The sequence below is a fragment of the Brachyhypopomus gauderio genome, chromosome 8, assembly GCF_052324685.1.
Source record: "Brachyhypopomus gauderio isolate BG-103 chromosome 8, BGAUD_0.2, whole genome shotgun sequence".
Lineage (NCBI taxonomy): Eukaryota > Metazoa > Chordata > Actinopteri > Gymnotiformes > Hypopomidae > Brachyhypopomus > Brachyhypopomus gauderio.
The window spans coordinates 17589172-17614848 of NC_135218.1; the positions used below are offsets into that span (position 1 = coordinate 17589172).

The 25677-nt window shown below is 45.0% G+C and overlaps 1 protein-coding gene across 4 annotated transcripts in view; it reads right to left on the reverse strand.

The window, feature by feature from the left end:
- The window catches only part of tp63 (tumor protein p63), a 29181-nt gene extending 3979 nt beyond the window's left edge, over positions 1 to 25202 (reverse strand). For 2 of the 4 annotated variants that reach the window (XM_077015090.1, XM_077015092.1), the window contains exons 1-9: positions 25015 to 25201; positions 17579 to 17824; positions 7406 to 7592; positions 7176 to 7291; positions 6961 to 7070; positions 6698 to 6834; positions 5869 to 5951; positions 5589 to 5713; positions 329 to 474 (exon numbers count right to left, since the gene is read on the reverse strand). In XM_077015090.1, coding sequence (XP_076871205.1) covers positions 329 to 474; positions 5589 to 5713; positions 5869 to 5951; positions 6698 to 6834; positions 6961 to 7070; positions 7176 to 7291; positions 7406 to 7592; positions 17579 to 17824; positions 25015 to 25056 — 1192 coding nt within the window. In that variant the 5' untranslated portion in view covers positions 25057 to 25201. Of the gene's footprint in view, positions 1 to 328; positions 475 to 2403; positions 2675 to 5588; positions 5714 to 5868; positions 5952 to 6697; positions 6835 to 6960; positions 7071 to 7175; positions 7292 to 7405; positions 7593 to 17578; positions 17825 to 25014 lie in introns of those variants that run through there. The other 2 variants (XM_077015091.1, XM_077015093.1) reach the window with 2 other exon arrangements.
- Between the last annotated feature and the right edge of the window lie 475 nt (positions 25203 to 25677).

Consider the following 25677-nt stretch of genomic DNA (forward strand, 5'->3'; position numbering starts at 1 on the left):
AATAATAATAAAAACCACACACACACATTTATTTATAGCACACACACACACACACACACACACACACACACACACACACACACACACACACACACAAAAGGTGCAGAACTGGTTTTTGATTGCACGAGTTGTAAATTTAAGTGTAATTTCAACTGTAGTTTTAAAGAGAAATACGCAGTGAGTCTTAATTATATTTCTGTTTTACCTACTTGCCTAAAGTCATTACAGCCAATTATGTAAAATCATATCTGTGATTACATTGCAGTTGCACACTATCACTGATTGGTGCAGGTGGGTGGGGCCTGAGCTGTGTGGGGTGGAGTCTTACTGTCAGTGAGACCCCCAGCCATGCCGGACGGAGTGAGGGTGTTGCGCTGCTGGGGGTTGATGAGCTGGCTGACCGAGGGCAGCTTGTTGACCTTCCCATGGGGGGGGGAGGTGGAGCCAAAGGCAGGCTGGGGGGGCAGGGGGCTCCTGGAGCAGAGAGGGGGGAGGGGGGGAGAGAGAGAGAGATGGCCTGTAATTCACACCGTCTGACAAACCCCATTTAACAAGAGTTACACCTGCTGTCAATCACAGAGCCCAGTGCTATGGTTCCCTGGGAAACAGCAGTCAATCTAACTTTAGATCTACAAGAGTAGCAGTAGATCTAACAGTAGATCTATAACCGTAAGTTAATAATAAAAAAAGTCAAATGACATGGGGATCATTTGCTTCAAAACCATTGAGGAGTTTTTATGCTGTGGAAAATATAGAGAAACAAAAATGGGGGAGAAAGAGAAATGTTATGATTTTAGTTTTATTCCTGATCAGAGCTCTTCTCTATGCCTGTTAATATATGGCAGCTGTGAGTGTATATAGCATGTAGCATGTGCTTAACGTGTTAATATATGGCAGCTGTGAGTGTATATAGCATGTAGCATGTGCTTAACGTGTTAATATATGGCAGCTGTGAGTGTATATAGCATGTAGCATGTGCTTAATGTGTTAATATATGGCAGCTGTGAGTGTATACATCCTTGCAGTGGGCACTTATGTTCAGACTGCAGACTGAGAATAGAGATATATTTTTTTTAACTATGTAAGATTTGCATATTCACATTTACTATGCAAAAAGTATCTCGCAAGGAGTACTTGTTGACCTTCCCATGGGGGGGGGGGGGGGGGGGTGGGGGGGGGGGAGACCCCACTACATTACCCACAAGTCTGCTCAGGTGAAATGTTTCTTATAAGTGTGAATCTGAAAGTGTTATGATCTCCTGATTGTACTACTTTCAAAAATGTCAGAATGAGGAGAACCTGTCCTGCAGGATCTACTGTCCAACAATAATGAGGGACAACAATAATGAGGGACAGGACGGAAAGAGGAAAGGCCAGTTAGTAGAAAGATCAGAGCAGAAAAGACATTTATTGAATAATAACAAACCAAAGTGCAAGAGGCATCACTTATACAGCTACCATTTGTTTCACATGGAACAGGTAATTAATGTGAATTAACAGGTAATTAACGTGAATTAACAGGTAATCAACGTGTTGACTCTATAGCAGTTACTTCTCATTCTCCCTGACAAAAAATACATTTCTTTTAAGAAAATGTACATATAATCAAGTCAATCAAAATATGATAGCAAACTGCTCTGCAGTGGCCTATATAAAACATGACCAGCATTAAGATTATTGTTCTCGGTAAAGTCTTTTCCCAAACAAACCCACAGACAGCTAATTGAGTCCAGCTCGAATGCAAAAAAAAAGAAGAAAAACAAAGCTGTCTGAAACATTTTCACGAGCTTAAAAGAATGCTATGAGTCCCACAGAGAAGATGTGCTTGGTTCCTGGTTCAGACAATCAGGATGATATAGGAAGAGAGAAAGAGAGAGAGAGAGAGAGAGAGAGAGAGAGAGAGAGAGAGAGAGAGAGCAAGCAAGAGGGAGCTGAGTGGGGGTGGTCAGCTGAGTTCTTGTTTCTGTGCAATCAGTTCCTGTGCAATACCAGCATATCAAACAAGTGCTGGGGCAAACGCCAACTCAGCAGTAAGGGCCCTTAAAACAACGAAATAAACACTGAAACGAAAAAGGTCTGTGAGTGAGTTCATGAGAAACAAACACTGAAACAAAAAAGGTCTATGTGTGATCATGAGAAACAATGATATGACACATTACATGAGAAATCCAGGTCTTAAATTTGTCATATAATTAAAACGTTCACCCAAGTGTGAGTGTAGGTTGTTAAACACATTAGCACGCAAACTGATAATTCTGACTACAAAATGAGAGCTGGATCAAGGCAGGGGAGTGGCGTGGGACGAGGGGCGTGGGACGAGGGGCGTGGGACGAGGGGCGTGCTCGTCCCTCTGTCCTAACAGTCTTCAAAAGTCTGTGAGCAACTGCTTCAGTGAGCTGACACCAGTGCCTGGGTGACAGCACCCGAAATTGAACGTTGTCCTTTTTGTTTTGTTTTTTTTGCGGTATCAGAAGAGTAGCAGTAGGAAGAGGTGGCCACCTGGAGAGGCGGAGTGAAGGATGAGGAGATGGAGGAGGGCAAGAGGAGTGGGGGTGGCTGAGGGAGTGGAAGAGGAGGAGAGGAATGTGACTCCTGCATTTAGGAAGCACTGAAGCGTCTCCTCTGCTCTCCAATTGGCTCCAGCAACTCAGAACGCAGGCGGGCCCGCAGGAGACTGCAGAGAGAGAAGGAGAGAGAGAAAGAGAGAGAGAGAGAGAGAGGTAGAAGTAGAGAGGAAATGGAGAGACACATGAGAGAAAGAGAAAGAGAGAGAAAAAGACAGAATAGAGAAATACAGAAAAGAGAGATATGGGAAAAGAGCAAATGTGAACAGAGGAAAAAGAAGGATGCAAGAAAAGAAGGAGAGAGGGTGGGGGAGAGAGAGGGAGGCAGAGGGGTGCAGGAAGAAAGGGAAATGAAGGATGTCTTCTAAGGAAAGGATGGACATGGACCAACACACAGCAGAATTCAGGGAAACAGGAAGCAGAGAAAAGTGCTCAGTGGAAACCAGGGAGGTGTTACTAACAGCCAAACCACTCCCACTCTCCAGCACACTCATTCATAAACCACGCCCACTCTCCAGCACACTCATTCATAAACCATGCCTACTCTCCAGCACACTCATTCATAAACCCCGCCCACTCTCCAGCACACCCAATCATAAACCCCGCCCACTCTCCAGCACACTCATTAAATCATAAACCACGCCCACTTTCCAGTACACTCATTCATAAACCACGCCCACTTTCCAGCACACTCATTCATAAACCATGCCCACTCTCCAGCACACTCATTCATAAACCACGCCCACTCTCCAGCACTCATTCATAAACCACGCCCACTCTCCAGCACACTCATTCATAAACCACGCCCACTCTCCAACGCACTCATTAAATCATAAACCACGCCCACTCTCCAGCACACTCCTTCATAAACCACACCCACTCTCCAGCACACTCAATCATAAACCACGCCCACTCTCCAGCACACTCATTCAATCATAAACCACGCCCACTCTCCAGGACACTCATTCAATCATAAACCACGCCCACTCTCCAGCACACTTATTCAATCATAAACCACACCCACTCTCCATCACACTCATTCATTAATAAACCACGCCCACTCTCCATCATACTCAAATGCTCTTAGAAATGTATTTCCACATGAGAAAGCTCGACCAGAAGTACCAAGTGCTGTCAGAATGTGCTGCTAAAAAGTTCTAACGTGTTTAGAGAAAAGCAGACTTGATCATCATTTGAATTAAAGTTTTATTACCTGTGACCTACCAATAAATGCATAATGCATTTCAAATAGAAAACCACTTCAATTAATTAATGGTTTAAATCCACCCCTTCAAAATAATTTAGGATTTGGCTAAATAAATATATAAATAAAAATAAATTTTCAGCTTTTTTTTGTGTGACAAATGGGTCCTGAAATGCTTGCAGTAACAATGATGGCCACAGTGTGGCACTAGTAGACAATCTTGTAAAACCTAAGGGCAGGCACATGGCATAGAACAAGAAGAACACAAAACAACCTAAAAAGACCAAAACACAGAGAAGGAGGGTTTCTGTATTTATTTGTGATGGAAGGGGCTCGAAGAACAAAGCTTAGACTTACAAACAGATTGTATGAGCAGAGAGATACACAGAAAAGATTGAAAGCATGCAGGAAGAAAAGACAGCTAACGAGTCTGTCCAGATCAACCAGAGCCCTGACACAAACACAGTACTGCTTCCCCAGGATTGCTTTTGGAGAATAATTACCTAACACTTTCTCAGACATGGGAATAATCCTCGTCTCGGAGTAAATTGCAGTGCCAATAGTAAATCAACGCTCAAAATTATTTTAATATCGGCTTGGGCTTAATTTGGGTCTGAAAAACTGGGCCTATGGGTTGAGGCTAATGAAAGTCTATTGAAGAGGCTCTGAACACATGCTCTGTTGCCCTATAAGAGGGCAGTTTTAAAGTGTCTCTCCCTCACCTACTCATTGCCTGCACAGCAGAGAGATTCTTCAGCTCTGCCCAACGGCCACGGCCCTTCACCATTCCCTCGCACATTTTCCCACCGCACAGGCCGCCGGCAGACACAAATGACAGACGAAACGCAGCCTGGGCTGTGATTGTACAGACACTACCTCACCTGAGAGGTTCTTAATGAGAAGAGTCAACAGAAGCCGTCATTATGGCAGGGCGTCCGAGGGCTCCGTCGACGATGCCTTCCACCTCTCTGGGGCTTTTGTTTTATTGCTTTATGGTGCACTGGGGCTACAGAAGCCTCAAGCCTTGCCCCGCACTTTAGTAAACTGCTACGGCCAGTGTGACGTCCTGCAGAGACCTGCGGGACCGACTGCCGGTCCCGATGCTCTGACCCGCACTTGTGCAACATGTTCGGAACGATCACCACTGACCTCAATTAAACTAGCACACATTAAACCAGCGTCACCTCAGCAAGCTACCCCCCCTCAGTCAAGTGTCAGCGTGCTGCTTCTGGAAAGGACTGGCGCTGTGGACACTAGCCGCAGAGTGTGCGTTTAAAACGGGCTTCGGGTGCTTAAGGCCCAAGCCCAGCTTAACGAGCACCCGTGCGGTGATTACACCGTGACCGGGAGTTCAGGTGCAGGCAGCCACTGTTACACGTCAGCTTTTCAGATCCTTAGCAGAAAGAGGATTGGCTGTGTGGTGCGTACCTGTCCAAACACATCCACTCCAAAGTCACTGCACAGCAAATATAAATCCACATGGAAACAAAGTACATGCTAGTAAACTAAATAGTTCACTTCCAAACTCTAGAACACTGCAAACCAACGCTAGGGTGGAGCTTGGTGATGGTGGTGTGTGTGTGGCCTGCTCGCAGTATCTGTAGCTAAGCTCAAAAACAGAGAGCAAATTACTGCTGAGCTTAACCAAACTATCACCCCCCCCCATACCCACCCAAAAAATAAATACAGTTCTGATCCACTATGACTGACAGCCTGTGGGTTTACTCTGGAGGGCTGGGTCAGCCTGTGAGCCCAGAGCCCAGAGCCCCGGGTCTGGGTCTGTGTCTGGGTCCGGGTTTGAATCTGGGTTTGGTACTCACTGTTTCTGCAGAAGGTTTTGCTGCTGCTGTCTGTATGACTCTATGGTGTGCTGAGGGAGGAACTGCATTAGCTCCAGAGACTCTTTGATTTTCACCAAAATCTCATAGATTTCACGGCCTTTAATCTGTTGGGCAGATAGAGGAAGAGCAGTGAGTGTCAGATGCAGGGAGTTTATTAATCAATTAATGCAGGTGCACAAAACATAAACAATTAACCCCACCCCACTCCACCCCCGACATGGCAAAAATGGACAAAATTCACCAAACCGTGGACACTCACAGGCAAACAAAACACTTCCTCATCTGTAGATCTTCTTTTCTTGATGGATGATATCTGGATCCCGTGAGTGGCCTGGCGGATTGCTGTAGTGGTGGGGGGGGGAGCAGTGAGACAGAGAGTGAGAGAAAGAGAGACATAGAGAGAGAGAGGGGGGGGAGAGAGAGACAGAGAGAGATGAGGTCAATCAATAGAGGAGACCGAAGGGAGCAGTGGGGTGGTATCATGCAGCCTGGCAGGGTAGGCGGGGCAAATCAGTCCATGACCGACATTACAGCAAGAGCCTGATAGACAAGAGCGGAGTGTAGGACAGGACAGGGACGTGTAGGACAGGAAGGACAGGGACGTGCTGAGAGCAGAAAGCCATGTCATGTTGCAGTGTCAGAGCAGCAGCATGCCGTGTGTGTAGATGTGTGTGTAGACTTGTGTAGTCCTTTTGACTACCAAACATTCCATAGTGAAAATCACAATACTGAGGGATTTTGCTTGTCTAGAATGTTGGTGTTTTATATATTTTTTGGAACGCTGGAAGAGCCCAAGAATGCAGTGTGTGTGTGTGTGTGTGTGTGTGTGTGTGTGTGTGTGTGTGTGTGTGTGTGTGTGTGTGTGTGTGCGCGTTTGTGTGTGAGTAGATGTGTATGCATGTGTGTATCATGTTGTGTATGTGTGTGTGTATTTGTATGTGTATTGGAATGTGCGTGTGGGTGTGTGTATCAGGATCTGTGCGTGTGTGTATATATCATGCTGTGTGTGTGTGTGTGTGTGTGTGTGTGTGTGTGTGTGTGTGTGTGTGTGCGTATAAGCCCCATCACCTGCTCCCAGCGCTACTTACGGCGTTTCGTACCCTCAGAGTTCTTGGTGCCATCACCCACGTGCTGCTTACGGATGCTGTCCTCGTCCGCTTTGCGATCTCGTCCCGGGCACGCGCAAATCCGGGCCTCAAAGCACCGGCGGCCGAGGACCTGGCCGCTGTGGACACACACACACACACACACACACACACACCAAAGCGCTGTTACCAATGTGCCCAGTCCCCCAGCCTCACCACACATGACACAGGAAGCAGGAAGAATACGGGTGATAGGCGTGGCTTACTCTCTGGTTTCCAGGGTGACGATGATGAGGATGGGCCGGCGGTTCATCCCCCCCACGCAGCTGGAGTTGCACATGAAGTTGTACAGGATTGTTGTGAACTCGGTGCCCACCTGCGGACAAACAGCGGCCACGTCACAAACGTGGCGCAAACGACGTGGACGAGCATGTGTGTGTGTGTGTGTGTGTGTGTGTGGAGGCGTGCGCATGAGCGTCACCTGAGGGGGCTCGTACGGAACCAGTACACTCTGGCGCCCAGTGATGGAGTCCTCAACATACTGGGCGTGGCTGTTACCCTCCACCCTGATGAGGTGACTGGGTGGAGCAATCTGGCCTGTTCAACGGTCAGAAAAAAACAGATTAAAATTTCGAGCTGCTCAGAGTTAAAGGTTTCGGTGCTGGCGTGGAGGCCCGGTGCTCTCGCGTCAGGCCCGGTGTGCTCGCGTACCGTCGTTGAACTCGCGACTGAGCTCGTGGTTGGGGCAGCGCTTCACCACCTCGGTCACGTGCTCCGCCTTCTTGTAGACGGGCATGGCACGGATGACTGCTCCCTGGGGCGGGTTGGTCAGGACTTTGATCTGAATGGGGCACGTTTTAGCAATCTGGCAATACAGCTTCTTAAGGTCTGTGGAGTACTGGAGAGTGGAGAGGAGGAGAGGAGAGGAGAGGAGGGGATGGGAGAGGAAGAGAGGAGAAAGGAGGAGAGGGGAAGGGAGGAAATGAGAGCAGAAATTCACTTGAAGTCCACTATAATGAAACAACAACAACAAAAAAAAATCTTTCACGTCTTTTGGTGTACCATTTACTAAAAACTTTGTTTTTTTTCTTCAACAACACCAGATGAAAAGTGGAGAGAGTGTGTGTGGTTTTCTGTTTTTATGGCCATAGGGTGCTGGGGTGAAACACCTGCATTATGGAAACGGCTGAACTTAGCAGAGCCATAAAACTCCAATGAAGAGGGAGCACCTGGCTACTGGCTATCAGCCCACTGGCCCTGGAGCACAGGGGAGTTCAACCAGACCTGTGATTACGGCTACACACACACACACACACACACACACACACACACAGACACACACACACACACACACACACACACACACACACACACACACACACACACACACACACACACACACACTCACACACACTTACATACACACACACACCTAATATATAATAATAATAATAATAATATATATATAATATGCAGTATACTGGCTTAAAAGAGTTCTGCCCACAACACAAAAGTCTCCCCAGTCAAAGAAATAAGAGTTAAATAGTTGTTGTTTTTATCACACAGGACAGTTCTGTTCTGTTCTTCTGTTCCTGGAGCAGTGCTAAGGTTGTCATTACAGCCACATTTCCCACTAACCCTCTCTGGCTGTGATGATGAAAGCATGATGTTGCCCAAGACCCATCCATGTCACTGACCACAGTAATCAGCCTTGAAGCACACACTGGAGATGACTCACCCTAAACACCGACGTTACCGCCGACACACACAGTGTCCTCATACACACTGCATCACCGAATACCACACGCATGATGACACAAGAAGAAAACTAAATAGAACTACTGTTTCAAAACCCTGCGCAGTACTGTAGGAACTGTTACACATTTCTGAACAACTTGCAACTTGCTTTTAAACTATATTTTCACACACTTACACACTTTTCACACACTTCTCCCCGTCCAGTAATATGTGAACCTTCAGTAGGAGCATCTTGGATTTACCAGATTATTCTATACATGGATTCATTCTATACATAGATTATACATGGATTATTCTATACATTCTATACATCTATCGTATGGATACGACTGTGGTGATGACCAACGCACTAACCCCACTGCAGCCATCGCGATGAGCACGCCACACATTCAGATCCTGCAGACTGATTTAAAGGCTCATCAGAGCAGCCCTAAGGCTCTGGATAAATGATGGTGACTGCATAGGCCAACGTGTTGCTAGGAGGGTGCGCGGCATGTTATAAATAATAATAAAAAAACAGAAAAAGAGAGAGGTGAGACAAGTCCATGCAGGATTGGGCCTGGAGACAACCACACAACTCTCTTCTAATTGTTCTAAACATTATTTTGTTCAAATCTAAACGGGGGGGGGGGGGGGGGGGGGGGGGGGGGGTCAACGGTTGCCATTGGAGCATGATTCTGCAGTGGTGTTATTTCAGCGTGGCTCTGCGTGCAGGGCGAGCTACGCCCCCTCCAGGGCGTGGGAGAGGGCGGGTCTTACCATGGCCCATTCCCCCTCACTTCCTGTGTAAAGAGCAGAGGGAGCAGGGTGGGCAGCATGTCCTCCACACCAGCAGAAGGCGCTGCGCTAAAGGAAGCCCACCACTGCCCCAGCACGCGGAGAACAACGCTCTCTCGTGAGAGGAGTCAGCAGCATGGCTTCAGGCTGGCGGGAGGAACAATGCCACAATAAATTCCACTTCTATTAACTTTAGATTTGAAATGTTCCAGTGAGAGGAGCCCATCCCAACACCTGCCCATGACATCGCTGAGTATTACACAAGCTTGGCAAAGATTTCCCCCCAACGCCACACACACACACACACACACACACACACACACACTAACACACACACACACACACTAACACACACACTAAAATACACACACACACACACACACACACACACACACACACACACACACTAAAATACACACACACACACACACACACACACACACACACACACACACACACACTTGCAGAAATCCTTGCCATTTCCCTTAGGACATGTAATTAACTCGGAAGGATTGGGAATAACAAAGTGATGAAAAGCTTGTATTTCTTTGCACATAAAGGCTTCAGACTACACTAAGATTTGCAATAACACACAAGACCGTTTAATGTCACCTTAATGAGAAGAAACTAGGGGAAGTGTACCATGTCATGGAGGTTCTGTGTATGCCCTGCTGTAAGTACTCCAGTTCCCATTCACAATGAAACACAAGAACAAGACAGCTCAAGCCAGCCGAGGTGACACTAGTGCTGACTGCACTCACCAGTGAAGTGTTGGAAGCGTTAAATAAAATTGGTTGTGTTAAAGGGGATCTATTACCAAAAAAAAAAGGTCATAACAACTATAATGGTTCTGCAGCCCCTAAGCTCACACATGCTGAAAGCTGCTGTCATTCAGCTAAAAAAGGGGAAAGAGAGAGAGAGAGAGAGAGAGAGAGAGAGAGAGAGAGATAGAGATAGAGAGAGAGAGAGAGAAAGCGTGTAACAGGGAGAGTGACAGACGGAAAGGGTGAGGGGGGTGACAATGATCACCTGCTGACACCTCCAACAGAGAAGCGGACGTGCATGTCATCTGAGAACAAAGACACATTTCTGAAGTGTTTAGAGAGTAATACTGGGGACCTGTAAACTGAAGTGTTTAGAGAGTAATACTGTGGACCTGTAAACTGAAGTATTTAGAGAGTAATGCTGGGGACCTGTAAACTGAAGTGTTTAGAGAGTAATACTGGGGACCTGTGAACTGAAGTGTTTAGAGAGTAATACTGTGGACCTGTAAACTGAAGTATTTAGAGAGTAATGCTGGGGACCTGTAAACTGAAGTGTTTAGAGAGTAATACTGGGGACCTGTGAACTGAAGTGTTTAGAAAGTAATACTGGGGACCTGTAAATTGAAGTGTTTAGAGAATAATACTGGGGACCTGTAAACTGAAGTGTTTGGAGAGTAATACTGGGGACCTGTAAACTGAAGTGTCTGGAGAGTAATACTGTGGACCTGTAAACTGAAGTATTTAGAGAGTAATGCTGAGGACCTGTAAACTGAAGTGTTTAGAGAGTAATACTGGGGACCTGTGAACTGAAGTGTTTAGAGAGTAATACTGGGGACCTGTAAATTGAAGTGTTTAGAGAATAATACTGGGGACCTGTAAACTGAAGTGTTTAGAGAGTAATACTGTGGACCTGTAAACTGAAGTATTTAGAGAGTAATGCTGGGGACCTGTAAACTGAAGTGTTTAGAGAGTAATACTGGGGACCTGTGAACTGAAGTGTTTAGAGAGTAATACTGGGGACCTGTAAATTGAAGTGTTTAGAGAATAATACTGGGGACCTGTAAACTGAAGTGTTTGGAGAGTAATACTGGGGACCTGTAAACTGAAGTGTTTAGAGAGTAATACAAAAGGGAATGAGACCAGAGGTGGCAAACAGAAGGACAGAGACAGAGAGAAGCAGTTAGGCAAGATGACAAAAAAACTACACTTTCTGTTCAAGTGTTCTGCATGAGGCTGAAAAAGCAACACACACAGGGCTTTCTCTCTCCCACTGGGCCCCCCCGCCCACAACCCCTACCCCACACAAGCAGCAGGATCACCAGACCCAGCCCTGCAGCAATACATTTTGAACATGAAAATATGTGTGGAGGCTTCTGTGTTTGCTCAGGGCCAGGCATGAGCTGCTGCTAAGAGAAGAACACACACACACACACACACACACACACACACACACACACACACACACACACACAGGGTGGAGCTATACAGTGATCTGATGGATGGCAGTCCGTGGCTTTTCCACAGGGAGGGGCATATGGCTAACATGTAATTATGTCCCATTCATTGGTCACAATGTGAATTACACAGCTTGGGAATGTAGAGCTCACAAACGTTTTAAGAATAACTCTTTGAATGGTGGGTGAGGATTTGTCAGAATTACACAGGGAACAATGGGTAAAACTCTGGGGTCTGCTAGACTGCTCACCCAGCACAGAGCAAGAGGACAACAGCTTGGTGTGTGGCATTTCTTTTAAAAACATCTGCAGTCCAACTGTTAACGTCACTAAAGACGAGCCCGGTTTTTTGCTCTGCACTCATTAGTACGGCAATGAAACCTGTAACTCAAAGGTCCAGAGCGGTTTCAGACAGTTACTGGGGCCTAGACCATGCTCCACTGTACCGAGGTACTTTGTGCCCTGCACAGATATTACAGCCTCTTTAATCTGGAGGTCACACTCTAACCGTGTATGCAGACTCACGCTCCCACGTGCACACGTCCCGTCCCCCCCTCGATAGCGCGCGCACGTGTGCGGGTCGGGACACGCCTGCAGCTGAGGAGGCGGTGCTGAAGCGGAGAGGAGATGCGGGTTGAGGCAGGACAGGGCGGGCAGACCCAGCTGCCTGGCGCCTCCGGTCCTGTCCCGCCTCATAGCTGACATGTAGCATCATGCCCCGCACGGCTCCCAGAACCTGCTTCACGGGAGAAAAATGTGGAGCTACACACCCCGAGTGTCGCGCGCGTAGCCATGCACGCGCACACATACTCACGCACGTGCACGCTCACACGTGCACGCTCACACAGTGGAGAAGAAAAAGGAAAGAGGATAGAGAGAAAGAGAGAGAAAAAAATACACCTGCTTGCTGTTATGGTGGAAAAAACAACCTACTGGAAAATCAAAAGGTGCCTCGTGAATTTGCGTACGTCAGAGGGACAACCGCATGTATGCGGAAAGAACTGGAAGTTAATGTGACACAAACACATTGTTCTCGCATGTTTCTTGGGAAAACACAACTTGGCACTTACGTAAACAAACGGGCCTTAGAGACAGATGGCGGAGACGGGAGGAAGTAGATGTTAGGGCAGTCCAGCCGAGGTGCAAAAGAAATGGAGCTAATACACCACAAGATGTAGCTTGCCTGCAGACAATGTGATGCTTGCACCAAAGGCTGATGGCTTATGGGTAACTGAGTTAGCTGACGGGATGACAAAGGGTTTCTCTGCATGAAAAGTCACGCGCACGTTTTGAGGGATGCCCCACTGGAAGAGGTTGGACGTAAGCGTTACGGAATACACGGCGTCTCGAACGCTCCAATCAGGAACAGCCGCATGGATGTGAATATGTATACCTTCGGTCACAAGGAAATGTTTGGGTGTTTTCTTTGACTGACGAACAAAATGAAAGCAAAAATGAGTTTTCGGAGTTTTCGTTCAAAGAGGATGCTATGATTTTGGAGAAGGTGGTGACGCTACTGAAGGGTAGAACTGAAAGGTGTGGAGATCATTGGTCATTTTTCTTCAGTAATGCTGAGCTGGTCTGTTCCTTTTTTAGTTGAAAGAAACAACTGATATTGTTTCTCACGGGGTATTCTCTCCTAGGCAACCTTTGCCACACTCGTCTTCCTCACTGCTCCGTGGCAGTACGTCGTGCCCTGGGACTGAACCGTGTGCCTTCGAAATGTGATCTTTCCCTGGGAAAGGGGTGACAGCTTCAGTACAATTACCCTGGACTTCCCCAAGTTTTCTTCAATGCTCTCCATGAGCACCGCCAAACTCTCTCTGCTCTAAAGGCCACTTTGCATGTGTCTGTCTAGGGCTTTTTCTTCTGTGCCACCAAGCCCAGTTAAACACATTCAAAAATGTGTTGCACAGAGGGTTTGAGCTTCTGAAAGGCTCAAGATTTTGGGCAGCTGCTTGCTGGATTTCTCCAGCGTCGTGGTGAGGGAATGCAGAGGATCCTGTGATGAAGAGGGGAACATAAACCAGACATGGCTGCCACTCTGCTGAAGGCTGCCACACTACTGATGGATGCCTTGGTGTCTGCCTCTTTGAAACAGGTGAACATGTACAAAATCCCTCATTGCACAGTAAAGGAAAGTAAGTATAAAATGAATAACAAGAGAAAATATTCTCACTTCAAAACCAGTCTGAGAAGTGGGCTAGTTAGATATCATCTCCCACAAAAAAAAAGCAAAAAAATAAAAAAACCTCAACAACTTTTCAACAACAGCTCATTTGAAATAAATAGAAAGGAAAGAACAACCACCTCTCCCTCCTTTTCTTTCTGTAGGTTTAAAGGCTTCATGCCATGAAGTCAAACGAGTCTCAACACGCTCTTTGACACAAACAAGCCCTGGCCCCATCTCACAGAGCATGGGACGGGCCTGCAGATGTTCCTGGGACAAGCTGCATCTTGCCACCTTTCGTTGGAACACTCGCGTCTTTGAGTGCTTTCCTCCCCCCTCCGCATCCTCCCCTAAACACCACCACCACCACCACCACCACCCCACCACCACCACCACCTCCACCCGACGCCTTCTCCTCCGGCACGGTAAGATCTTCAGCAGGAGAACTTAACTTGTGAAGTAGGTTCCAGGTGATGATTGGCCCTTAAGCATGATAGGGTTCAGAAAGGAGGCACTGAGTGTTTACATGAGTATTATCAATCCATTCTCCACTGATCCCTGCGATTTGGCTGAGTCTTCCCATGCTGCCTTCATAGAGGCCGAGGGAGAGCTCTCCCAGAAGTCTTAGTACCAAACAAAGGTAATGGAATCGCACGTACAGGTACCTGATGGACTCACGGTAATTCTTACATACACTCTAACATTATCAAACAAAGACAGAGGAATACTGCAAACTGATTTCTAGAGACTAATCTGAGGAGTCATCTTTCCAAAGACGGGGACGGGGAAAAAGAAAGAAAAAAAAAAAACCAAAAACGAACACCCCCCCCCCCCCCCCCCAACAAGAAAAAAAAAAAAACACCAAGATTGCAAAAGTGTTCCTGTAAATGAGGAGTGGCTGGATGCAATACCAGGAAATGTCTGAGAGTGTGAGTGAAGCAGTGTTACTCAGGAAGACCTGTCTGGGATAAAGGTGTGTCTGCAAGGAGCAGGCTTCACCCACAACACACAGCGTCCTCGTTTTGAACCGGTGAGTCTTGGAAGAAAAAAAATAAAACACACACACAATGGACACATAAAACTGGTACAAGAGTATCATTGAATGTTGGAAGTTGAAAACGATGTCATTGGGGAGGTGAGAGGGAGCTCACAGTACTGGAAACTTAGGGAGCTTGTGCTGTCGTAAGACAGCACCACAATTGTGATCACTACTGGCTTTAATAAAATATTCAAACCCACTTATAAACCTAACAACAACTAAGGAGCCCCCTTGTCTTGTCTTTGTCACTGGTGCACTTTGACCTCCAGTACAGCTCCAGTGCTATGGCAGGGACACACCAACGTGGCACTTCCCAGCAAACGCTGCAGGGGTGTCTGGGCCACTGCCATGTGTGAAGAGTCTCTGACGAGTCTGGGGTGGGGTGTGTTTCTCACAGCCAAGACCTCTCCAGCAAACACTGAAGTCAGGCGTCTGCAGTTCTTTGGTGGAGTACGCGACAGCAGTGAGGATGACACGGGCTGTGGTGGGAATCGTATAAATGTCACTATCCCACACGGTCCTGCAACCAATAAGCACGAAGGGACGTCCCACACAGCTACCTACCCTCTGTAGTTGTTTACTCAAAGACGTACGGCAGCTCTACCTTTTATCATTGGTGCAATAGAAACACAGGTTTTTCCAGACTATCTTGTGTCTAATTCAAGATTAATGGCACCTCGGATTGGAAGGAAAGGAATCACCATCTGTTGAATCAGACGTTTGTTTTCAACCTCTATTTAAAACGCTTGAAAATCAGTATTTGCAATAGGTTAACCTTGACCATCCAACCAAAACAAATAAAATTGCGAAAATATTAACCTAGCTCTTTAGACAATGCCAAAAGTGGAGGCAAATCTTAAGAGTAGCGAAAACGAAGTCGGCACCTATTGGTACATGCTAGCATTGCGCTAACAACTGTCCGCTGGGGTGCACCACCCCTGAAGTTGACCCCTTTCTTTGTCTCATTTGGCTGACAAACATCACAACACTACTACTTAACAGTACTCTGCATAACAGACAAAAATGTCCTGTCCTTAATCGAGACACTCCCCGTGAGCCAACTCAACTTGACTAGCTGGTTTTGTTGGTTGTCTGTTTTTGACACCAATCTCAGCTAAACAAAATGACATACACAATCAGATAAGCAGCTACTGTAATGTTCACTGAGGCATAGCTTTGACACTATGTAGTAATAATGTAGCATCTCTACTATGCAAAAACCGTTAATCCGCCTTGCACTTGTTGACCAGGAGGGGTCAGTCATGAGTCTTTGGGACATCTTTAAAAACATAGACCTTTTTGCAATACACATATTCAAAAGACATCAAATCACAGTCATTCCAAAAACATAATTCATGGGTTTTTCGATGAATCACAGAATTTACACAATTTAGACATGTATCGATATTCTGATAAATTTATCATAAAGTGTAACTTTATACACATATTGCATTTGAAACAATAATATAAAAAATTTCATCTCGTATGAAAAAATAAAAGATGTTGACAAATAAATTTTCCACTTAATAATTAATTAAATGGTATATAAATACAACATAAAATTGTACTTCAAGTGTAAATGTCAGTAATGAGAAAAATGTATTTTAAAAGTTTGCAAAATTATTCTGAAAACGAATTTTAATTTATTGATTTGATAGTTTAATGTGCAAAGTTCAACAAAACTAAATTAAATTTAGTATATTCTTCATCATAAATGGCATTGGTAATGAGAATTCTACCAGTGCATGTGTCTACGAAACATTTTTTTTTAAGTTTACATTTTAAAATTCTAGTGACATTTTTTGCACAATTAAAAATTGTACTTTATGCATTGCAATAAAAAAATTACTCAAAAAACAAGATTTTAACCACATGTAGACGCACATCATGAGATTCACACAATAATCCTAAAACAAAATGAAAAATCTGTAAATTATGCTGATTCTTTCAATAGTTGCTGGATGTCCAAATAAACATTTCAGTTGTTTTATGGCAAAATGTAAACATTCTTAGCACATCTGTGGCAAAAGTGCAGGAGGTAAGTCTGACAGTGTAGACGGTACTGAACCCAGTGTGGGAGAGTAGACATCTCACCAAGGCCAGTTTGGACCTCAAGGCTCTTTGCGCTCTGCCAGGTGCAGTTTAGTAATTGAAGACTTTCATATAGATCACAGAAGAGCCTAGAGCCGTGATCACAGATAAAGACTTCGTGCTTCTCTCTGTGAGGAATAATCCTCCCTCCAGGACAGCACGGGAGGCACTGATTGGGAAAAATCAACTCCAGTAACGAACGCACCGTTTTAACTGCGAGCAGATGCCAAGGTCCTTGTGGGCATTACGTTTACCTTCGTGCGCGGAACTGGGCTCGGAGAAGAATTTGATCTGGAGGCTGTGAGTGGATGCAAGGGTCTGGTGACTTGAGGGCAGTGTGTTCTATTTCCTGCTACAGAGAGCTTGTGTTGTACCCCTTCAGCTAGACACTTAACCCTGCTTTTGATGTCCTGTAAACCCTCAAACTACTTCCAACTCATCAACCACAAGATTAGAATTTTTACGACAAAAAAAAGTGTGAGTGCTCCCATTAGTATATAGTCTCCTTTTTGTCATGTGTTTTTTTATTTTTTTTTGCTCAATTATGTCTCCAGTCTCACTTCCCACTCACTGTCTGAATTTGCTAACTAGCAGGAGACAGTAAGTTCTTAGTCTGCTGCCAAATGGCAAGTATGATGACGCTCACTGTCACCAAATCATAAATGCTAAATTTAACCAAGTAGCAAAAATGTCTGGTCAATGTGTCTATCACAAAACCAAGACCATTTCTATATTGCATTTTTGTTATTAAAAGAAATAAACAAACAAACAAAGAATGTCATGTGTGCTTTTTTTCGTGCACGCAGCAGTGGTGTGAATTCTGCATCTTACCGTCCAGGTGGCAGACTTGGCTGTGCTGGACTGCTGGAAGGACACGTCGAAGGTGTGCGGCCCGGCGTAGTCCGTGTTGGACGGGATGGCGGGTGACGGCGACAGGGCCTCGAAGGTCGAGCTGGGCTGGGCGTAAGGTGAGGGGGCGGTCACGTTTTGAGCGTGCTCATTGTTGTAGGGGCTGGTTGACGTGGAGCCGCCATTTTGATCCATGCCGTTGAGAAGCCCCAGGTTTGTGTACTGTGACTGGGCAGGAGAGAATGGCAACGTCAGTATATGCTTTTAAAACAGTCTTGGAGTAAGAAACAGCAGTAAGAGCATAAAAGAACAAAGAATATGAGCTTTGATGTTTACGCCTCAGCCAGTGATGTCACGGTGGGCTTACTGAAACAGTACCTGCTGGCAAACTTGTGGTGACTGAGTTAAATGACTCTTTGTTTATGTGTAATTCAGAGAGAAATATAACCCAGGCGGTCATTCTATTTATCACGTCTGTTCTTGCCACCATGGAGTAAAAACCCTAAAAATGTGACTCTTTCAGTAGCTCACAGCAAACAATGGTTAAATACATGTATTTTTGTAAGAAAATGTGATGTAAAGCAAAAATGAATATATGAGTATCCAAAAATCGATCCAGAATATGTAAGGATCTGTCCAGAGCACGCTGATGCAGACAATCAGAGTTCATGAACAGCAAAGAGAAGAGTCCAGATGTACCACACAGCACACCACTGTCCCATGCCCACCAGCTGATCCTGACCCGGCTACCCACAGTGCTCTGGGAACCTTCTGGCAGAAGCACGTCAGCTTAGAAAAGCACCGACAGGCCTGATGAGAACACCAACCAATCCGAGCTGATGGTAAAAGCCCGGTTACCATAATTAATTAAGATGCATTTGCTCCACTGCCTACTGTATGACCCTGTGAGTGTGACTTCCTAAGCTGCATTTATGAGGAACAAAGTGTCCCGTGTCCTGGTCCTGAACTACAGCAATGAGAGAGCTTTTCCGTTGGCACTCCGGACAGGCTGGGAACTGGACCTAACTAGACAGAGCGCTCTGGTGATGGCGAGGTGGAGAGGTCGGTACAGGCAGTGGGCGGATGCGACATGCGGTGTTCGACTGCCGTGGCATCCTTCGAGCAGAGGCGCATGGAGGAATTCGACTGGCCGATATCTGAGAAGAGGGAGAATGTTCTGGATCCCGGCCAACCATTTCCAGCCTCAGTCCTCTGGCTGCCCCGTCAATTCCTTTCCCTTTATACACGCCACATTCCTGGCTGAAGGAGCACGGTTGGATGGCTATTCAAACTGCCATTAATCTCTACTAGAGCTCCAGTTTATTTCAGACATGGAAGGAGTCAGCTGTTCTCCAGTTCTCTCTCTGCTTTCTCTCACTCTTTAATACTCACTATCTCTCCCTCTCCCTCTCTCTCATACACACAGACACACACAGGCTTTTTGAAGATGCTTGTAGGGACCTTACATGGACATATTGATTACTATAGCCAATTAATGCTATAGCTACATCTAACCTTAACCTCAATAGCCAAAAGTAAATTGCTTGGCTCTTTTAGTTTTTCAAAGGAAAGTGCCAATTTTTGTTAAGAAATAAATAAAGAAAACAAAAATAATGCATTTGTAACAGTAGGGAACACAACATACTCCACATAAGGCCAGTGATGTCAGATATTCAAATGTCAGGGACCTGATCTCCATGGAGATATATAAACATGCACATATACACACACAGTTTTGTTACTGGGCCAAGTCATTACAAAAAGTGATGGATAATAAATAAACAAAAAAACCCTGCACTTCTTTGTCTGCAAAAGCACTCTGTGCACACGCACACATGAGTAGAGCTGAAAGCACGCCGGTGTACGGGGCCCAGCATACCTCCACATGTGCCCTGGGAGAGGGGAGATGAAGAGAGAGAGAGAAAAGAGTGATGCATTTCACCTGTGCAGTGTGTGTGTGCGTGTGTGTGTGCAGTGTGTGAGTGCCACCCGCCTTTTCAGCCCCACAGGACCACTGCGACCCAGGTTTTAAAGAGCCAGTCTGGGTGAACAATACAGCAGGTGTACTTAAGACACACACACACACACACACACACACACACACAGGCAGGAGTGACCCCCTCTGGCACCCACAGGGCTACCGCTCTCAGACACACGAGCTTCTACAATGGAGCAATTAGAAGATAATGGAGTCCTCTAGAGACAGAGGGGTCTACATGGCCACACCGTGTGTGTCTGATCCTTCCATGGTGGAATGCCCCGCCTGCTCAGACACTGATCCAATCATGCACAGACGTTTCAAAGCCTCCCTTTTATTCTGCACCAAAAGCCAGTGAGAAAGTTATGACACAATGGTGTAAACGTTAGCGTGGGTGTTCTTGCTATTGGCAATTTTTAATAAGTTCATTTGAAAATGGTACTACACACATTCTTACACACACACACACACACACACACACACACACACACACACACACACACACACACACACACAGAGAGATAGAGAGAGAGAGAGAGAGAGAGAGAGAGAGAGCTACTCAGAAGAGGACTCTCCACATAATAAAACAAACTACATCCCGAAGCTGCATTTAAGAATATGAATTTTCAAGATTAAAAGAATGTATGTACATTAACACTGGAAGAACTAGCCTAGCATCTGCTATGGGACATCAATTTCACCTGGAGTCCCATCACAGATGGGAGTCACTACAGGTGATGTCATATGCTGTAGGGCTTATGGTGTAAGACTCAGTGACAGAAAAACTCCCACCAATCAAATTTAAACTAAACTCTAATGAGCAACGAATAATGAATAATGAATAATACACACCAAAAAATGAATAATAATGAACAAAATTCATAATAATGAACAATAATGAAGACACATGATGGAAGAAAAGAACCAGCAGGTTGCCTGTTAGGGTGGAACATGTGGCAGAACATGTCGTTTAAATTTCTAATCACAAATCAAACTGTGAAGCAGAGCTAGAGCTTCTACTACATACTAATGGAATTCATCATGAGTGCCTGCAGCTGGACAAAGACTACTATGAAAATCACAAGAGCCTGGCCGCTACAGAGTAGGCCCAATAAAATAATAAAAAATAAACCCGTGAAAAAATAACGCACGCAAAAGGTGAGGAGTGTTGACAGCTCCCACTCTTCACACCATGAGGAAGGAGAGACTCCTCCTTGCCTTTAATCAGATGGTATCCTCCATAACACAACCACCATGCAACAACTACTTTAGCTGCTCTTAAAAATACTTCCCTGTTTATAGCCCCTGTTTGAGTGTGGGCCCCTTGGGATGTGGAGAGGTTAAACAGAGCTGCTGTAAACCGTCAGACTCCAGCGGCGTGGGTGAGCGGCCGATCGGCCCACTCTGGCCCGCCCGCACGTCCCTGCCCATGGACAGATGCTAGCAAATGCACCCTTGCAGAGAAAAGGGGGAAAAGAAGGCGACCTTCGGGAGTGACGACCCATGGATGCCATCTTTGGAATGACAGTAACGCACAAGCCCTTAGTGAGCAGGTCTGAAATGCAAACAGCAGCATGGCTGAAAAGTTGCCATCGATTCCCCAGAGCTCTGCTCCCCTTCTGCACATTTTGATTGGTCCCAACTTGTGGGGCCAATTCCTGAGATGCTTTTCTGTCAATGAGCTAAACCAATACAATAGTGGACTGGGGGCCTGAAGCACTCATATTTCTAAACCCATAAAAAGTTACATTTTAGTAACTGCATAATAAAAAATAATGTGGAAAAACTATTCGATAAGCACCAGCTTTCAGTATTTACCTTCCGGCACCTGTTGGCCATAAAGTTTTTTGGGTCAGTGATGGGTGACATGAAAAGTTTAAAAGTAGTTACCGTGTCCATATAAATACCAAATGTCAGTCAGAACCCAGACTGATGTTCTTATTTTCTTCCAAACACGCTCACCTATCTTTATCAACACTGCAGGACTGCATTTTAACCACTTTATTATTTTTTTGTTGCATTCATGTTATAGAAAAGTCTGACTACACTACATTTAATGTAAGTTTATGAGAACATGTTTTACTTGTGCTGTAAACACTTTCAGTCATATTATCAACTTGGAACTGTCTATATACAAATATCAAAATTACTTAACAATACAGATTGTACTGCTTTATATTGGGTCTGTTTTGAATCCACTGCCCTGAAACCATTTAGCTGTGTTTATACAGTACACTGAAGAGCATAAGCAGCTATTTGTACAAATCAAGTTTTTAAAAGTGACCCAACAGGGTTTGTATGTTTTGACAAGCTTGCAGCAATCACTGAACATTTGCACACATGTAACGGTAACAAAAGTGTTTAATCCTCACAATATCAAGTATCAGAGGCATTTCATGCAGATGTTGCATTTTTCTACATTAGAATAATGCTTCTCTTTGTGCTAGTGTGCAACAACTCTGTAGATTTATTCTAAAATATCAAATCGTTATATAAAAACTCCATTAAAAAACAAGTCTATGTTGTAAAACCAACTGATTAAATAATCTGAAATGATTTATCTTGACAATCATAGATTTAGATGAGATTATAATGGAAAATGATTAATCAATTATAACATATATATGCACAGGGAAACATTTCCACAAATGATCTTTAAAATTACCATATGTGTTTTTAACAGTTGGATAAAAAAATGCCACAAAGTTCACATGGGAAAAAGTTGGGTGTTGACCCTTTTGGGTATTTTCTATGAGCAGTTCTGAAAGACATGCTTGCATCACTGTTTCATGTCAAATGCCATGTCAGACACCTCAGGGGTTATAGCAGAACAGATAATTGCACTCTCTTCTTTAATTCCTTAAATAATGGTTCATTCAAAAACCTAATCCGAATATCTATTAACATTTGCCTGCTGTCTTGAAAACAAAGAACTTAACCAGCTTGGTGAAAATTCCAGTGGTCACAAGCAACAATAAATCACCTGGATCTTCAGAGGTAGGTGTAGCCCTGGATAGGTGCGACCCGGCAGGCCATCCGGGTCTGTCCTGCACTGCCAGATGTCTTAAAGCTTAGTGGTAGGAGACAGAAGAGAACTGGCCAGGCCTGGGGCTGTGGGTCTGTGCTAACTTTGCTCCACTGACCTGGGTAGTGTGTAACCCAGGCTGAGTAATCAGATCGGTTCGGGCACACGGTGGGGAGAGTCCATTAAGCACCAAATTGAGGAGGGGTGGTTAAGTAGGGTGGGGTGGAGTGGGGGTGGCTGAGCAGGGTGGGGTGGAGTGGGGGTGGATGTGTAGGGTGGGGTGTCTTCCCTCACTTCATGCCCACTGGGCTGAACAGGACAGGTGATTGTATCTGAATCAAAACACTGTTAAAGCAATTAACCGCTCACGCCCGACACTCTTCTGCGGAGTCTCAGTGGACACATTCTTTGAGGAGACTCTGCCAAGCGATGCAGAGGAGGGGGAGCTTAACCAGTCTCCCCCCCCCCCCCCCCCCCCCCCCCTTCCCCGGCGACAGAGAGATGGACGCTACTCAAAAGATCAACCGCAACTCTATAAGCAAACCTGTGCACACCTAACAAATCTGCAACTCGCTGCTCACACTAATGGATTCCAAAACTCCAAAAAGCTCCTCTTTTGGTGGGCACTCATGAAATACAACACCTTTTGCCAGGTTAATTTACCAGTTGTCTTTCTGGAACATTAAAAAAACCGTCCCACTACTGGGATAAATACCTAGAAAACAAACATATCTTCTACGGTTCATCCACCTGTATTCTCCTCTTACAACACCAAACACGGCTGGCTGGCTATAGTCTCACAACCCCTACCATCATCACAGAGAGAGAGAGAGAGAGAGAGAGAGAGAGAGAGAGAGAGAGAGAGAGAGAGAGAGAGAGAGAGAGAGAGAGAGAGAGAGAGAGAGAGGATGAGGGAGACAGAGCATTTAAGAGCATTAATCAAAGCTGTGTGAACTGTGGATTGGTTACCTGAGCTCAGCTTTTTAAATGGGTGGGGGGGGTTGGGGGGGTTACTGGGCTCCTAACTTCACTCGGGTCAGACTCTGGACTAACGGTGTTGTGTTGACAACAGCTTTGTGCCAAAGATTGGTGGCTCTGATGCTGGCAGACTCAACTACCACCTGCCAACAAGGAATGGAGGGGCTTCTGGAGAACAAACACTCAGATCCACACCGAGTCTTAAACGCTGACGGGGGATTTCAAAGGAGGACCAAATCTGAAATCTTCGTCTCCTAAAAATGTCAAGCACAATTCTGACTAAGAAAAATGTCACATCAGTTTAAAAAAAAGCACACACACACAAAAATCGAGATTAGTGCGAGAAGTTTGATTTTCTCTCAAACACGATCCCTCCGGAACCTTCCCAATGTAATGATTCAGCCGCTCCCTGAAAACTCGGATTTTCGTTTAACTTGAAGCATTTTAATCGAGGTTGGAAATTTACTAACAATATGATTTTGAGCAGAAATGTTAATATATAAATATATATATATATAAATAAATATTTCTTTACCCTTAAACATCTATAATTAAATCAGGAATTACACCACTGAGTAATTTAAATAAAGTAGAATTTTTTAAAAGTCTAAATAAATTCTAATAAAATCTGTAGACTGCAGATTTCCCTCCAATATCTTCCTTGAAATCTGCAGTGCTGGCATCTACAATCGTTTTGGTTAATGCCTTTATCAGATTCATCTGGTAGTTCATCCCAATAAAATATAGATGTTGGTAATGAATTATGAATAAGATAATGATAATAAGTCGGTGAAGTAGCATTCTGCTGTTCTCATATAAAACTACACGTTTCCCACCTTTTTTTTGCACAGTTGTTTTTGCCGCCTACACTGACCTTCTTGACAGATCTGGCAAATACAACAGAATTGCTCTATGCAAATAGACTCAGCAATCTTAAACAAACTCCCAGTGTTTGGTGAATGGCTCAATTCAAACACAAGAGCTATAAAGTAACACGCAAAACAAGTTAGACAAACACTTCTGTGTTTTCCCCTCAATAGACACAACACAAACAAGGAAGAACTGTGGACCATCTGAGACAAAAAAATACCCCGACACACCAAGAAGGTCACAAGTCAAAAACATTTGTCCCAGAAAACCAATGAATTTACTAGTTAGGCAAACAACAACAAATACAGTAATTAAACATAAAAATGTAGTCAGTATTTTTTTTGTATGACACCAAAATTCAAGCACCCATATCTCTTTTCAGTGTACTGAAGGGGCCACTGAAGATGAACAGGTACAGGTAGCCTACAGGAGAGAATTACACTTCAGCTAGGCCTCCATGGGTCCAGTTCTCCCAGCTGACCCATGGGATCCTGCCTTCAGCCCTCCGTCGGAGGCTGGCAAACACCCCTGTCTCCGCGCACACGGTGCAATGGCAAAAGGCCTTACCTCACTGTACGATGCAGGGTTATTGGTCTCCAGGTACAACATGTTGGCGCTGAGGTTGAGCAGTACAGCTGCTGTCTGTCCCACAGGCTCCAGGATTCTTAACCCTTCTTCCTTCCCTTTCCCCCTAAAACGATGGTGTGGACCAGAGACGGGAACGGGACCAGCTTAGAATCTCTATAGGAATTCTATGGGATTGCCCTATATACAAGGCAGATGAGAGGGGAGGGCCAGAGGAGCTACCTGTCCAATACCTGAGTCCACACCCTTTTCTTTGGGAAGGCACTACCTATCTTCTAGCTCTTCCCTTAAGGACAACCCTGCAATGCTCTGAAAACACACCAGACAGCGACAGCTCCTTAGAATCCAATCTGTATTAAAGAGCGACATGTTTCATGTCATATGCAAGACATTGCATAAGAAATGATCATGGCTGCTTTTATTTATTAATGTGTGGAAATGATGACAAAAAAAAATCTCTCATTGACGGGCACCCCCAATGCTTTTAAATATTTAAATTAGTGTGAAGTGTGAGTCTGATACTTTCAGCAGGAAGGACTCAGATACTTAGTGAAAATTTCTTCAGATACCCAATACAGGCACATTTTTCTGGATTGTGAGATATTAGGAATGAAAAATGCAATATTAAGATGAGGGAGCTTGCTT